The sequence below is a fragment of the Monodelphis domestica genome, chromosome 2 (genome assembly GCF_027887165.1).
Source record: "Monodelphis domestica isolate mMonDom1 chromosome 2, mMonDom1.pri, whole genome shotgun sequence".
Classification (NCBI taxonomy): Eukaryota; Metazoa; Chordata; class Mammalia; order Didelphimorphia; family Didelphidae; genus Monodelphis; species Monodelphis domestica.
Window position 1 is genome coordinate 503,491,041 of NC_077228.1, and position 17,297 is coordinate 503,508,337.

General features: G+C 36.6%; 1 protein-coding gene across 2 annotated transcripts in view; it reads left to right on the forward strand.

The window, feature by feature from the left end:
• The window catches only part of MYO1D (myosin ID), a 381,916-nt gene that overhangs the window by 109,693 nt on the left and 254,926 nt on the right, over positions 1–17,297 (forward strand). For both annotated transcript variants that reach the window (XM_056819463.1, XM_001368007.4), the window contains 4 exons: positions 4,232–4,440; positions 10,888–10,981; positions 13,122–13,287; positions 14,794–14,847. In XM_056819463.1, the coding sequence (XP_056675441.1) occupies positions 4,232–4,440; positions 10,888–10,981; positions 13,122–13,287; positions 14,794–14,847 (523 nt within the window). The remainder of the gene's footprint in view (positions 1–4,231; positions 4,441–10,887; positions 10,982–13,121; positions 13,288–14,793; positions 14,848–17,297) is intronic.

Below are 17,297 nucleotides of genomic sequence, written 5' to 3' on the forward strand. Positions count from 1 at the left end.
GTGTGTGTGTGTGTGTGTGTGTGTGTGTGTGTGTGTGTGTGTGATATAGATCTATGTTATTTCTGATTCATTGATGACTTCTTGTAGGTCTGGAGATCATTAGAGCTAGAAAGAACCTTAAATGACATCTGATCCTCCACCATCTCTGCCACTCCATTTACAAATACAGAAGCTGAGCCCCATAGGGGCAGAGTGACCTGATATTGGTTAGGTAGCTAATTAATGGTAGTGTTGGAACCAGAACCTCAGTTTAATTCCAAGTCTACTGTGTGAAATGAAGGGTCTTGCTCACTAATTTGAAGAACTGGCTCTTGCAGTTTTTTCCAAGTATTTGGATCACTGAAGCAGCTGGGTGTATACAGTACAATGGTTTTCAAACTTTGCGGGTGCAGACCCCTAGGATATTCTTTAAAATTTTTGAGGACCTGCTATAGCTAGGTAGCACAGTGGATAGAACACTAATTCTGGAGTTGAGAGAAACTAGGTTCAAATTTGACCTCAGATACTTCCTAACTGTGGGACCCTGGACAATTCACTTAAGCCAAGTTGCTTAACCCTTGCCACTCTTATGCCCTGGAACTTGTATTTGTATCCATGCCAAGAGAGAAGGTAACGGTTTAAAAAATATTGAGGCCCCAGAGAGCTTTTGTTTACATATGGGTAATGTCTATTAACATATACTAGAAATTAAAACACCTTATTATTAAGAAAATGGTTTTGAATTCCTGGACCACTTAAAAGTGAGTTGAGGACATCCCCCACCCCACCCCAGCATCCCAGGGCTAAATTTGGAAAAACCTCTGATATAGACTGTGTGACCCTCAGCAAGTCCCAGTCTGTCAAGTGCTCTAATCTAAATTACCAACCTGCCATGGTAGAAGGAGTTCTCTCCTCTGGGAGTTCCTTATATCAATGAAATCATATGTCCAGTCTTTATCCCCAGCCAGGTAATATATTTCAAGAGTCTAGAATGATCAAGTCATCATTCCTCATGTTGAGACCACTTATTATTGCCTGCCTGATAGGTAGAATGGAATATGGATGGTGAATGAAGTTATTTCATTATTCTCATTCACAATGTTTCCCTTGAAGAGAAGAGAGATCTTGGGATGGTACCTGAGTAAGGAAGCTGAGTAGTAAGATCAAGTCCTCACCTTAAAGACCTAAGTTATCATAAATTCATGGCATAGATATGATGTTTCAGATGTGTTTGTATTTTTAAATGCATTTCTGTTGCTGAAAGTCAAATAGCTGGATCAACATTTATTAAAATCCTTCTTGTGTTCTCTTCATTCTCCCCTTTAGAGCTCCTCCAAAAACAAACCAATCAGAAAGAATTGTTTTTCCATCTATTAGTTGGATGGTGGGGGAAAAGGACAACATATGAAAAAAAATGATATATACAAATGAATAGAAATAGATAGATAATGATTTTGATTACCTAGAGCTGGACCAACTGTGTCAGTGGATGAAAGTCTTGATTTCAATTTCTTAGTTGACATTCTCACCATCTCTGTTTACTCTGACTCTAAATTACATCCTGTAACTTGAAGCCCAGGAAGAGCTGAAAGGAGGTTTGAGGTTCCCTGCTTTTAATCTAAAATGATTAATTACCACTGTTATCCCTGGAAGAGGTATAAACCAGACAGCAAGGAAGTTTAAAAGAGAGGCTCTACGCAGGCTCATGTTGTGTGACTAATTTGGCAACCCCTTTGTTCTCCTATGAGTGTGTGTCTGATTGTAGATTTGTATGGGGTTTTTCCTAGATATTTCTTCATGTGGGCATAATTTTGTATCAGTAAGGGGTCTGATGTGTGTCTGTATATATGAATTTATATCTATTTAGTTGAGAATGAATATAGGAGTAAGAGGGCAGCATAAAGTACCTGATCTGCAATCAAAGACAGGAGTTAAATCTAGCCTCAGATACTTTCTAGCTGTGTGAACCTCGGCAAGTCACCTAATCCAGTTTGCCTCAGTTTCCCCATCTGCCAAATGAGCTGGAAAAAGAACTGGCAAGCCACTTCAGTATCTTTTCCAAGAAAACCCCAAATGGGGTCACAAAGAATTGGAGATGACTAATCGACAAAATGATGACAACATAGGAGTAAAAGATGAAATGTCCCAGAGTACTGACTCTCCAGTCAGAGGACTTGATTTCAAACACTGCTTCTGTCACTACCTATGTAGCCAGGACCAAATAATTTAACCTTCCTAGGTCTCCAGTTCCTCATCTCTAAAATGGAGGTTGTGGAATTACATGTCCTCTTTGGTCCCTTCCAGAGCCAATATCAGTCATCCCATGTCTACACTTCCCAGGATTTCTTGAATAAGCTTGCAGACTAACTTCAATTCCTGTTCCTTTTCTTGCTAGAGGTAATTTATTCCCTCTACTATGCTTTCTGGGGAAATTTATTCTTTCCTTCTTGACTTCCCCCCTCAGTTTTAGGAGTAGAAATTCTCTCTCCTCTAAATGGTTGACTACCTTCCTCTTCTGTCTTATGCTCTACTGACTTTTCTCTCTAACAACACATGTAAAGAAACAGCAGCCACTGATTCTCAAAGGAAATTCTGGGTCTATCAAAATGTGAATTCAGTTCAAGAAGCAGATTTTAAAATTTGTCTTTTGTTGTTTTTGAGTATTTTATGCATATTCTTTACATCTATCTATTCAATGTGTTAACATTTATGCATATTTATGCTTATTGTACTGTGTGCCAGGCAGAAGGTGCTAGCCAGGAGGGATAAAAAATGGAAACCAAACCATTCCTCCCCTCAGGGAGCTTACTAAGGAGAGACACCAAGAATAGAGATAACTAAATATGAAATATATGCAAAATAAATACAATTTGGACAGATGGAGCACAACTGAAGAGATCGGGAAAGACTTCTTGGTTTCAGTGATACTTGAGCTGAGCTTTGAAGGGAACTAGAGGGTTGGGAATAGAGAGCATTCCACACACGAGGGGCAGGCTATACAAAGGCATGGAGACCATCGTCCTCAGTGGTCTACAGCAAGTAGATCTATTTGCCTGAAACTCCATGTGTGGGAGGGACTATGATATGTAAATCTCCTGAAAAGATCAATTGGAATCAGCTTGTGAAAGACTTTTAAGTAACAGCAAGATGGCACAGTGGATAGAATGCTGACCTTCCAGTAAGGAAGACAAGAGTTCAAATTCAGCCTCAGATATTCCCTGATCATATCACCCCGGGGAAGTCACTTAACCTCTCTCAGCCTCAATGCCCTATCTGTAAAATGGGAGTAGTATTAACACCTACTTCACTGGGTTGTTGGGAGGATCAAATAAGCTGATATTTGTAAAATGGTTTGCAAACCTCAAAACACTATGTAAATACTCTCTATAATTGTTATTTTTATTATTACCAACAACAGGAATTTGCTTTGGCCTAGAAGAAATAGAAAATCACTGAAGTTTTATAAGCAGAGAAGTAATAAGAGTCAGTTCCATGCTTCAGGCACATTAATTGAGTGACTGTGGAGGAGTTGGAAAGGAGAAACCAGACAAAAGGAGACCAATTAAGAGACAGAAGCAGTAGTCTAGATGAGAACTAAGTGATGCCTGAATTTGGGTGGGAGATACATCAGTAGAGAGATATGACAGTAGAGTATACATAAAACAGCCACTGGACATGAGGGGCAGTGGGTAAGAGCCAAGAATGCCACCTAGGTTGCAAACCTGACTGATTAGAATAAGAGTTCTTAACCTGGGGAATCCATGGAAAGAATTCCAGGTATCTGTGAATTTAAGGGGGGGGGGGAGAATGGCATCTTTAATTTCACTGACCTCTAATTGAAATTTAGCATTTCCTTCAAATATGATTTTTTTAAATCCTGACAAGGGTTCTATGGGCTTCCCCAGGCTAGTGTCAAAGTAATTCATGTCACCAAAAGAAAAAAACAACAACAACAAAAACTTGGATCAGGAGGGTGGTGATATCCTCAGAAGAAATAATGGTTAGGATGAGGGGGTGGGTTTTGGTGAGTAGGGTAATGCATTCTCTTTGGATATATTGAATCTGAGATGCCTAAAAATGCCCAGAAGGTCAGTGGAGACAGAGGACCACAGCTCAGGAGCAAGGTGCCACCTAAGAGATTGTTCTTGATGTCCCTGGGTATGAAAATAGGAGAGAAATAATCATATATAGAAGAATTAACATTTATCTGTGATAGCTAACACTTCCTTTTTCTTTGGCATCTCTACTACAGGTTTGAAAAAGGACGCATCTATACATTTATTGGAGAAGTCGTTGTTTCTATGAACCCTTATAAATCCTTGAACATCTATGGAAGAGATACAATTGAACAGTATAAAGGGCGAGAGCTCTATGAAAGACCACCTCATCTCTTTGCCATTGCTGATGCTGCTTACAAGGCAATGAAGAGGCGATCTAAAGACACTTGTATTGTGATATCAGGTATGCTGGAGAAGGCTGCTGGGCTTCCTATGGTTTTTTTTCTGTTTATTGGTTCATTGTTACACAAGCACAACCCGTGTGGGCTCCATTTTATTTTGTGATTTTTTAATCACTATCATTTTACTTTAAGGGTTTTCAACCTACAGTCTGACTTAATTTTATATATTTTAAGAGTTATTTCAATATAACTGGTTTCCTTTAAAATCCTATATATTTTGTTTTATACATTTGGAAACTTCTTTTGAGAAGGGTCCATAAGTTTCACCAGAAGGGGTCCATCACTCACACAAAAAGGTTAAGAGCCCTTGTTTTATGTAAGCATTTCCATGGGTGATCATTTCTACTTACTTATAATTTCTAATGGATTATATATTATTATTCTACTGTGTTTGTGTATTGTGGCCATTTCCTCTGGGGTGGGGAGGAGAGGAAGCTCTGATTTTACAGAATTTAACAATTCCCTATAGATTGCTTTCTTTCCAGTGGTTTCTTAATGCTACATTCACTAACTGAATGGCATGAATAGCCTCATAGAAATTGTTATTGCTAGAAAGACGAAACCAATCAAAGATGAAAGTGAAACTAATCCAAGGTTGAACTTAGTAGAATCAGGAGGCAAAAAAAAATGTGTGTGTTTGTGTTTTGTGTGTGTGTACAACTATAAAAAATTAAAAAGAAAAAACCTGAATACTGCATAGTGAAAATAACCAGTCTGGGTATTGGAGAAGAGATGACAAGATGTATGTCCATCCATCCTTTTAGTGGTGAGGTGGGAGACTATGGGCATGGCATGCTGGACATGCTGTTGGGTATATTAAATAAACTAATTGTGCTAAACTATTCTTTGATATTTATTTTGAGTCTTTGCATCTTACTGGATATAGAAAGACAGGAAAGCTACATTAGGAAATCAGCAAGATGTAAAAACAAAAACTATCAATAAAACTTTTCTTAAAAGATAAGAACCACATATGATAGAATTGGTTAAATCTGAACACTTCCCATTGGAAGACTATCAATAAATATGTAAATTATTGCCCAGAGATAAAATAAGCAGGAATGATTTATTAAGTACTTTCTTACAATTTCCTATTGTAATAGCAATCCATAATAATAATAAACAAAAAATGGAATTTGTGGTTTTGCACATAAATTTTTTGCATTTGCTTATTCAAATGTTTTTTGATGGGGGTGGTTTTACTAAATATATAATTAAAAAATAAAAAATAAACAAAAATTAATAAACATAACTAACCTATAAGAGAAGAAAGTCAAATTAAGTAAATAAAAAATGAACAAGTTGAAATCAGAAAAAGAAAAATAATTATATAAACTTTCAATTAAGGAGAGATAATCTTGATTTTATCTTGCCACTGGACTTCGATGATTCTGGAAGAGAGAGTGATTTTGTACCACTCTGCCTCACTTAAATCCAATTTACTCAAGAATCAAAAGACATCACCAGTGATGTCATTTTGGTTCTCTTCAAGTATGAAAGACAACAACCAACCATAACCTAGCTAAGGAAGATCCTTACTCTATAAACTGTAAACCAAATACTTCTTTACCACATATTTGTCTTCATTCAGTAACAATTGCTGACTTTTAGCTATTGTTTGTCTAGAAGTATGTTCATTGCTATGGAACTGGAGATGAAGTCCAGTACTGCTCCCTACCTATATGCCCTTACTCCCCAGAATCAAGATCATGATTATGCTTATGTACGTTTTTCTTGTATGAAGCTGCCATATTTTTTTACTAAAAATTTGGTATCAGAAGGGCAGTGAAGTAAGAGATGAAAGAAGTTTCTGCCTTCTCCTTAGGCTTCCAAATTGAATCACATGGCCATTGCCATTGGAAAGACACAGTTTCAATGAAAAGATTTAATCTTTTCCCATCTGTAGTTCCCTCCACCACCTGGCTACCCTCTTTTCTTTTACCGTGGCCCTAAGAAGGGCTGTAGTTACAGGAAGTTACACTGGAAAAACCTGGTCTAAGAGGTTCTCATGTTTCTATGTTGATGCTTTTTGTTGTTATTTCACATTCATTTTCAAATATATTCCCTCCCCTCTAATCCAGTTGTAACAAAGAATGAGGCTAGGGCAGGAACAAAGGGGAAAATATGGTTTGGGCAACTAGGTGGCTCAGGGAATAGAGTACCACACCTGGAGTCAAGATAGACCTGAGTTCAAATCAGTCCTGGAACACTTTTGAGCTGAGTAACCCTGAGCAAGTCATTTAACCCTGTTTACCCCAGTTTCCTCATCTTTAAAATGAAATGAAGAAGGAAATGGCAAACCAGTCTAGTATCTTTGCCAAGAAAGCACCAAATGGGATTACAAGAAGTCTGACCCAACTGAAATGACAGCAGCAACAACACAGCCAAATAGCATTTATTAACTGTGTCTAGCATCATTCTTCCTCCCTTTAATCTTTTCTTACAGAACAATGGTATCCCATACTGATATACAAACATTTTTTCAGTCATTCCCCAATTTCTGGCTAACCACTTTAGTTTTCCATTTTTTGCTACCACAAAAAGTACCACTGCCAATATTTTGGTATTCATGGATGCCATCCCTCTCTCTTTAACCTCCCTTGGTATATATACCTAGAAAATATATATATACAGATCAAAGAGTATTGAAATTTCAGTCACTTTTTTCAACCTAATTCCAAGTTGCTTTCCAGAATAACTGAACCAGTTCACAACTACATCAATAGTAGGTTAGCATACGTGTTCTTTTATATCCACTTTAACACTAATGATAATTTTCTGGGTGTGTGATTAAACCTCAGAGTTGTTGTGATTTGCATTTGTCTAATGCAATTTAGGAGCAATTTAAAGCAACCTTTCATAGTTGTTAATATTTTATCATTTTAGAATCATTTGTTCCTATTTGGCCACATATCTATTGGGAAACGTCTCTCGGTTCCATATTTTTTTTTGTTAATTTCTTCTATATCCATGTTATCAGATCCTCATCAGAAATATTAGATACAAAGATTTTCCTCAAAATAGTCTGTTTTCCTTCTTATCCTTACTGAATTGATTTTGTTTGTGCAAATACTGTTCAATTTCATGTAATCAGAATTATTGATTTTATCTTTTATGATCTTTATCCCTTGTTTGGTAAAAATTCTTCTCTCAGCTAGTTATAAAATGCACTTCACTTTTTATGACATGATTTTTTATATTCAGGTTGAATATTCAGTTGAGTTTATTGTGGTATATGCTATAAGGTACTGGTTTGAATCTAATTTCTGCCAGATGTTTTCCAGGTTTCACAGCAGTTCTGTTTGATGGAGTCCTTCTATGGATAGTAATGTTTTAGGACTTATAGAACATGGGGTTAGTGAATTGGATAGCTTCTAATTTTGGCTTATGTCTGTAGCCAATATTCTCTCTCTTTTTGTTTAAACTCTTACCTTGTCTCTTGGAATTGATACAAGTATTGGTTGCATGGCAAAAGTGTGGTTAGGGGACAGGTAATTGGGGTAAAGTGACTTGCCCAGGGTCACACAGCTAAGAAGCATCTGAGGTCAGATTTGAATCGCAGGTCCTCCTGACTCCAGGCATGGCACTCTATCTATTGAGCCTCCTAGCTGCCCATCTCCCTGTCTCCCCTCCCCTATCCCCCCCAGACAATGTCCTCTTAATGCAAAGCTCTTGAACTAAAAAAGGATGCCTTTCCCCAAGCTCTGTGCTAGAGGCAACATTCTTAACTCTGTGAACCCACTTGTAAACTATCCTATTCCACTTTAGAGTTTTCATGTAAGAAGTTTCATAAATCTATAATACCTCACAAATTGGGTCTGGATGAATGCCCCAGGACAATCTGGCTAGGACTAAGACACATTCTAGGATCCGTTTGTAATGCATGTAGTTAAAAAGGACTATACCAACAAAGCCTGGACCTCTGACTACCTTAATGGGATTTGCGCATTGTATCTTTTCTATCCCCCTCTCTTCCTCTTTTCTAACCCTTGACCTTCTACTCTCCATCTGTTAGTAAGAAAAAAGCAATAAAAATAACCAGTTTTATATACATGAGGGGATGAGGGGAGGCAAGGAATGCTCACAGTGAAACAGTTATACACATATGTATTTTTTCTTTTAAACTAACACCTCTCCCAGTCCTCCTAATAATTTCCCAATGTTTTCCTAGTCCCCTGCCTTCCTTGTGTTCAAGGCTTCCTCACATTTATATCCATGTGCATGTATACATCCATATATGCATGCATATATTCCAGTATTTGCCATTAGATTTCTTTTTTTTTTTAAACCCTCAACCTTCCACCTTAGAATCAATACTGGCTATTGGTTCCAAGGCAGAAGAGCAGTAAGGGCTAGGCAATGGTGGTGAAATGACTTGCCCAGGGTCACACAGCTGGGACATGCATTTCTAATAGCTGCAGCATTGGAGCTAACTCTTTTTTTGCAAATGAAGAATGTTTTTCTGTATGGGGGACAAACTATCAATGGAAAGTTATTGGCTTTCCCTTTTTAGGAAGCAGAGATGTACTGGATAGCAGTGTATAAGTACTGGCCTGACCAATTTTTTATTATGGTATCATCAACCTATTATACCTCAGTGCTACCATAAAGTTGCAAAATCCCAGGTTTAACTGATGACCATTTTTTTTAATGTGGTTCCTATAATTCACTTCCTATCACATCTTCTCTTCTGCCATTGTGTTTTTGCCTAAGCCATCTTCGAGGAGGGGATGCCTATAATCTGAACCTACCTGGTGTTAAGAGGGGACGTTTGCATTAACCAGAGGCTTTGTCCACAGATGTAATTGAAGAATTGAACAAATATGGTGGAAGGGAAGCTTTGGCTACTGTAGCATTTTGTATTGAGAACAATTGTTCCTTTGTGTGCAGCACAATACTCTGGGATTTCTGTATTCATAGGCTACCTAGAGCAAATCCTCCACAAACTGAAAGCCTCCTTTACTAGTAATAACACCATATACTGATGTAGCAGTTCAGACTTTTAAAAGGACTTTCACCTCTGTTATCTCATTTGGTTGTCATGACAACCTTGGCGAGAAGGTAGGGCAGTTATTATTATCCTGATTTTCCAGATGAGGAAACTGAAGCTTAGAAAGAATGTGTGATTTCCCCCAAGGTCTTTCAGCTGGGCAAGGTCAGGAACCCCAGATTAGATCTCACATCTCTGATTCCTAATTCAGTATTTTTCTGTACTACACCATTCTCTGATATTCCAACTCTTTTTTTTTTTTACTGAAGACACTAAATATTATCCTTCCCTTTTATTGCCTGAAAGAATCCCATTTTCTTCCTTTTCTTTTTTTTTTAAACTCCCAAAGGCCTTAAAATTCTATTTTAGGTCAGTGATCTTGACAGTGAATGACTTCTCAATCCCTGTAAATGTTTCCATTCTACTTGATCAGCAGTCAATCCTGAGAGTTATTCATCTTTCTAAGTAGAAAGATTATTTTGGACCTTTTGTTTCTTGAATTTTAAAAAAACATATAAATCTTGATCCTGCATTTTTTTTCATTTTTGCAGTAAACAGTTGTTCTTCCTAAAACTATAAAAAAGTTATTCTTTCTAAAACTAGAGGAAATTTAATATTTAAAACTATCATTTTTAATCTATTTATTTTATATAAAATTTTATTCTTTATAAAACTAGAGGAAATTTAATGTTGAAAACTATCATTTTGATCTATTTATTTTATGTAAAATTTATTCTTTCTAAACTAGAGGAAATTTAATGTTTAAAACTATCATTTTAATCTATTTATTTTATGTAAAATTTATTCTTTCTAAAACTAGAGGAAATTTAATGTTTAAAACTATCATTTTTACCCAATGGAATCACGTGTGGGCTATGGGATACATGGGGGATGGGGCGGAGAAAATGATCTTTGTCTCTAATGAATAATGCTCGGAAATGACCAAATAAAATAATGTTTAAAAAAAATAAAATAAAACTATCATTTTAATCTATTTTATATAAAATTTATTCTTTCTAAATCTAGAGGAAATTTAATGTTTAAAACTATCATTTTTAATCTTATTTATTTTATATAAAATTTATTCTTTCTAAAACTAGATGAAATTTAATGTTTAAAACTATCATTTTAATCTATTTATTTTATGTAAAATTTATTCTTGCTAAAACTATAGGAAATTTGTTCTTTAAAACTTTATATATATTAATCAATTTATTTCATATAAAAATGTATCCTTCCTAAAACTATTTTATATATATATATATGATATATGTATATTATCAAAGGAATTAAAGAATTCAGAGCCCATTTGATTATGGTTGAGGAGAGTCATTTTGAGTAACCAATGATAACATTTGATGATGTGGTTTTTAAAAATATGTACCATTTACATTTTTCCTTTGAGTTTGAATGATGACTTTAACCTGCTGTGTAATTCATGTTTATGGGTTTATTTTAGGTGAAAGTGGTGCTGGGAAAACTGAAGCCAGTAAATATATAATGCAGTATATTGCTGCCATTACCAATCCCAGCCAGAGAGCAGAGGTTGAAAGGTAAACCTGTATGTTGCATATTACTATCAAATTCATATACATTTCTACTTTCTAAGTCACTATACATGTGTATGTAGCTATATAAATATATGTATATGTAAAATATATATGTGTGTATGTTTGTATTTTTTTCCCTAAGCTTACATCTTTAAATTCTATTCAGTTATTCACTAAATATCTGTTGACAACCAAACCACTTTGGTCTTACTAGGTAATATCTCTTGTTACTGTGTTTGAATATTTACCTATTTCTATAATTAAAGAGGCAGCATCAATATTTGGAAAGAGATCAAGGTTTGGAGCCTAAGTCCCAGATCCCAGCCTCCAGTCCACTTTTTAACTCTGTGTTCTGAATCAAGTCGCTTCTCTTTCCTCATCTGCAAAATGGGGATAATAATATCTGTTCCTCCTGTGTGTTTTTAATACAAGATCATATTTGTAAAGTGCTTTGCTAACCTTCAAGTACTCTATAAATGCAGGATATTTTTATTACTAAATACCTCTCAGGGAATAGTGAGTTCAAAGAGATGGAAAGCATTTTGTAACCCAATCAAATCTCTCTATAAAGCATCAGCTCTTGTTAGTGAGCACTCCACATAAAAGTTTATATTGAAGCAAATGGAGGTATTGAGCTTCAGGAATGTAAATGCTAGCTCACAAAACCATTCCAAGTCTCTAGCCACAATTAAGAACAATTTGATGTCTTCCTCCCGAGCCCACACTTTAGTGAAGACCCATCATTAATGGAGCATTCACAGAGCCATTTTTCTTTTAGAGGCTGATTGATTTTTGCATGCATACTTATAAATTCTAACCAAATTAGGATGGCCATCTGTGGTCATGGCTTTAAACAAGTCTTAGTAGTCCCAGTGTGGGGTCTGAGTAGAGAACAACCCAAGATTTTTGCCCTATTCACATCCTGTAAGCATTAAAGGCCAAATATCCTATAAAAAGGACATAGTAACCATCCTCATGCCAACATGTGAAATATGACCATAAAGCTGTGAGAAAACATCAATACAGAGAGCCTGTGATTTTATTGGTAAGGCTCTTCCTTTCTCCCTGAGCAGATGTACTTCCTCTACACTTTAGCAGGTGTCTTCATGAACCCCAAGGTTAAAAAAGACATCACCAAGTGGTCAAAATCATGTTGGAATGGAATTAAATCCATGACTTCATTGGTAACAGGAACTCCCAAGTAAGGAAGATCAACCTTCCAATTCAGGTCAATATCTTCCCTGGCTTAGAGAGTTGCCTGGAGCTTTGGCTTCAGTCTCAAATAGAAACAAACTCGATGAGGCTCCCTATTGACTTAGAAAACCATAAATTAACATTATCTTTATTGTATTTTTATTTATTTTGTTAATATTTCCCAATTACATTTTAATCTGGTTGGACCACACAACATCTCTCTGCCTTAAAACATTTATAGATTAAATGACTTTCCCAAGGTCTCTCAGCCTTTATACATCAAAGGCAAACTTGAATCCAGGTCAGGAACTACTCTCTATCCTCTCCCTCTACCACACTGCCAATATGTAAGGAGCTCCTCAAAACGTAGCTTGCCTGATCCTCAGGTGGCGGACATACCATCTGTTGCTGCAAAGGTGTTCAAAACCCTTACTGATTGGAAGGAACCTTTGAGCTGTGTTGGCATACCTTTTGAGACCCAGAGGCTCTCCTCTGTGCCTTATGGGTATCAGCAGCAGATGACTTCATTGGAAAATTGTCATTCATTTTTTGGTAACTGCACCAGAATGAAAAATCCCATTTAAGTGTTCCTTTCCCAGTAGCCACTTTGGGATAGTCCTACGTGCTACTAATACTCAGGATGCTTTCAGAAATTCCCTTTGAGAACTGCCTCTAGAGACTTTGGTACATTCTTTTGAATATTCCCAACAGTGGCAAATCTCTGTCCCTTGAGGATTTTATTTGGGGGGAATAAAATTAACACAAGTTGGGGGTCAATACATTTAATTAGCACCAGACACGCACACATTTTGGTGGGACTGACACTGAATCACTTCTTTGGTAGGCTATTATGGCTAATGATATCCTTTTAAGAGGCAGAGAGTGTCTAGATTTTTTAAAATGCATTTCGGAGTCTGTTACTATGTTCTTTCACTCCTCTGTACCCAAGGGTGAAGAATATGTTGCTGAAATCGAACTGTGTACTGGAGGCCTTTGGAAATGCCAAAACCAACCGTAATGACAACTCCAGTAGGTTTGGAAAGTATATGGACATCAACTTTGATTTCAAAGGGGATCCTATAGGAGGACACATCAATAATTATTTACTAGAGAAGGTAAAATGTACCTAATTTCAGAGAGCAAAGTTATGTTAAATTTGTAGTTCATTTCATTTTCCCAATATAATATATTTCTTTTAATGCTTAAAAGTAGTTTCTTATCCTATCTTCTTTTCCTTCCCTCTAGTAAAAACTTTCCTTCATGGCAATAGACCTTTTTCTCTCCTATATTTTTAAAATCATCTTTTTGTTGTATAATATCAAATTTGAAGATACTACATATTACATAGATAAAAATTTCTCTTTTCCGCTTATTCTTCATGCTTTCAGACTTGGGGCCTGCATTTTGGGTAAGGTGCAAGTGATCAAATTGAGAGGTTATTTGCAATGCTGTCATAATCTTTCTAATGATTGCAAACCACCATTTCCCATGTTTTTATTTAACACTTTTGAAATCATATTATTTTCTTTGCTCGCTTTCCATTTGCTCACCATTATTTGCTATTTAATGTGGACTTATATATAGAGAGAAAAACTTGGGCCTGACATTTACTATTTTGTATTTAATAAAATTGAGAATATGTTTCATGCTACTCCATCCATCTGACTATAAGGCCAAATTGCCCAAAAAGTGTACAAAGCACAGTCAGCCAGGGTAGCTAAATCAGTCTTGATTGCCAGGAAAAAAAAGGTATCATAGAGCCTGCAAATCATATACTCTAATGCTCTGATTTTATAGATCAAATAATACTTTATAGACCTATCTCACTGCTTTGAATTGGGCTCTGAAATAAAGTGACACGGAGTAGGAAGCACAGGTAGCAGACAGTGCTAGTGTTCATGATGCATCCTTTTAGATTGGGGTGTAAAATGATCCCCCATCACTTTCTCTTAGAAGTTTCCTGCTTCTCTCGATGGTAGCATAATCGACATTTTGTCTAGATTGAATCTCTGCCAGATGGGGCACAGCTGTATTTTCAAAATCCCTCGAGAAGGACATAAAAGGCTGAGTATTATCATTGTGTTTTTCCAAAGGGTTTCCTAGCTTCTCCAATTTGCCTTCTCTGTACATTAAATATAGAAGATCCTTCTGAAAATGCAATCACCTAAAACCATCTTTAGAATTTTTTTTTCCATTTTGGCCCACTCTGCAGTCTCTGATCATTTATAGAGAACTGCTTGATTTGAGACCAGTGGTGTCTGTTAATTAAAATCAGGATGTAGACATGGGCATATGGTAGTCTTATTGTGCCTTTCCCTTGACTTTTAAGGATAGGTCTCTTTCCACTTAAGCACTTATTCCATTTCCTAAGGCAATCCTTCCCCAAGACTTTGGGTAAGGAACACAGTAGCTTTGCAGCCCCTAAAACTGAGGATCCCCTTCTTTAAGGAGTAAGAAATTGATCAACTACTTATTCTTAGGGAAGATAATCTGATGGGAATTTGACCATAATACAGATAGGATTCTCAGAGCAATTTTTTTTTTATCTTCTGTACTACTAGAGGTTGATATTCAGAAAATAACCATTTTGACAAATCTGAGAATATGTGTATTTTTCTTAGTCTCGAGTGATTGTGCAGCAGCCTGGAGAAAGAAGCTTTCATTCCTTCTACCAGGTTAGTTGTTCTTTGTTGAACAAATGGGTAATTGTTTATTTTGTTATGCAAGGAAAAAAGTGTTCTTTCCTGCTTCCTTAGAGCTGATCAATGTTTTCATTAGATAATCTTGTGAGTATTTAACCAGTGGCATTGCTCTACTTGGATAAACTCCAAATCTCATTGCCATGGGCAGTCCAGCCAATGAAATTCAAAGACATGAAAGGTAAAACCAATAATATCCTTTATAATATAAAATACAGGGCTTACAGCTTCTTTGTTTCCTAGAAGCTCAAGAATTGTATTATTAGAGAATTTTAAAACAGTACATTCAGCATGTTTGAATTTGCAATTCATAAAATGACTATTGCTACTGCTGTTGGAAAGGCAGCAGCCACAGTAATTGAAAGACCTAGAAATTGTAATTAAATTAGTAAAAATATATTAGTAATATCAATATTTTAATGTATGTGATCTGTATGTAAAAATATGACTCTTTTTAAAAATCCCTTAGTATCAGTTCTAAGACAGAAGAGCAGAAAGGGCTAGGTGATCAGGGTTAAGTGACTTGACCAGGAACATACAGCTAAGGAAGTATCTGAGCTGATTTGAATCCAAGTTCTTTGGGTTCTGGGTCTTGCACTCTATCCACAGTGCTACCTAGCTGTCCCTGACTTATTTCTGTAAACAAAAAATACCGCTATGTATATTTCATCATTCAAGAAGGATTTTTAAGCACTTACATGCCATGTACTGGGTTAAGTGCTGAAGTTGCAAAGAAAGTCCAAAAATGAAATTCAAAATAAAAATCAGCCTTTGTCCCCAAGGAGTACACATTCTAATGAGGAAGGTATGTAAGATATATATGGAGTAGATGAAGGAATCTGAAAGGGGAAGGCAGTAGCAGTTGAGAAGGGTTGTCTGGGAAAGATGTCTTACAGAGGATAAAATGTAAGTTCCATGTAAAAAGGGAAAACATAATTTCTCTTCCTAATAATAGTAGTAATAGCTAACATTCACATGGCATTTACTGTGTGCCAGACACTAAGCTTGCAATTATTATCTTATTTGATCCTCAAAATTACCCTGAGAGGTAGGACTATTATGATCCTCATTTTACAGATGGGGAAACTGAGGCATGTAGTGATTAAGTGAGGTTAAGTTCTCAGGGTCACACAACTAGCAAATAAGGACTTAATCTCAGATCTTCCTAACTCCAGGCTCCCTGGCTTTATCCACTACATTACCTACCAGCCCCAGAAACCGCAATAGCAGTAGCTGTGGGACTTAGTGATGTGGGACTTATATGCATTCAATTGAAATGGACATTGTAGCGGATGCAATAACTTTTTTTTAAGGGGCATGACTGCCTCTTCCCATATCCACTCAGATCTATATAATTAGCTCCTTTTGTAGAGCAGGGCAGCTTCCATGGAGGCAAATAGTTGCCTTTAACAGTGCATTATATAGGGGCAGCTGTATGGCTCAATGGATAGAGTACCAAGTCTAGAGGTGGGAGGTCCTGGGTTCAAACCTAGCCCCAGACATTTCCTAGCTATATGATCCTGGGCAAGTCATTTAACCCCAGTTGCCTAGCCCTTACCACTCTTTTGTCTTGGAACTAATTCTAAGATGGAAGGTAAAAGTTTTAAAAATGCGTTAGACAATATTTGGAATGAATATATATATATATAGTTTAAAACTAGATGTATTATCAATAAAGTCAACAATCATTTAGTAAGTGCTTACTATGTGCCAGGCATGGGCCAAGTGCTATAATACAAATACAAGCAGAAAGACAGTCCCTGCCCTTAAGAAGCTTCCATTCTAATAGATTAGACAACCCATAAAAGGAAGCTGAAAAGTGTCAGGATGGGGAGAGATCAAGGTACATGGCCCAAAAGCACGCTAGAGAAAATCTGGAGAAAAATAAAGGGAGGACTAGCCTGGGTATCCTCCTACAAGCAGAGTTTCTGAGAGAATCCAGCCAATCAAAGGTTGGGGAGTGGGCGGGGGGGATACCTTCAGGACTCGAGGTTCAGAAGTAGAGTAAGCTCCCCATGTGAGCCATTTGTTTCCAATATACTTTATCACATGTTACTTTCCTCATACTAGTTTTTTTGTTTTAAAATTTTCTCATTCTAGTATTTAAATCCTGAGTGACATCCCCTCTCCCTCATGTCAATCTCATTTATTTAAGGGCAATTATTACATCACCACAAAACAAATAACAACAACCACAGTCCATTTAGAGAATGGAGGTGATAGGAGGCTGCTAGGTGACACAGTGGCTGGAGAGAATGCTAGATTTGGAGTCAGCAAGGCATGAGTTAGAATCTTAATAGTTTCCTTAGTTGTAGGACCTGGGCAAGTCCTTTAACTTCCCTAAGCCTCTATTTCCTTACCTATAGAACAGAGATAATAGAATCCACATCACAGGATTGTTGAAAAGTTCAAATAAGATAAGGTTT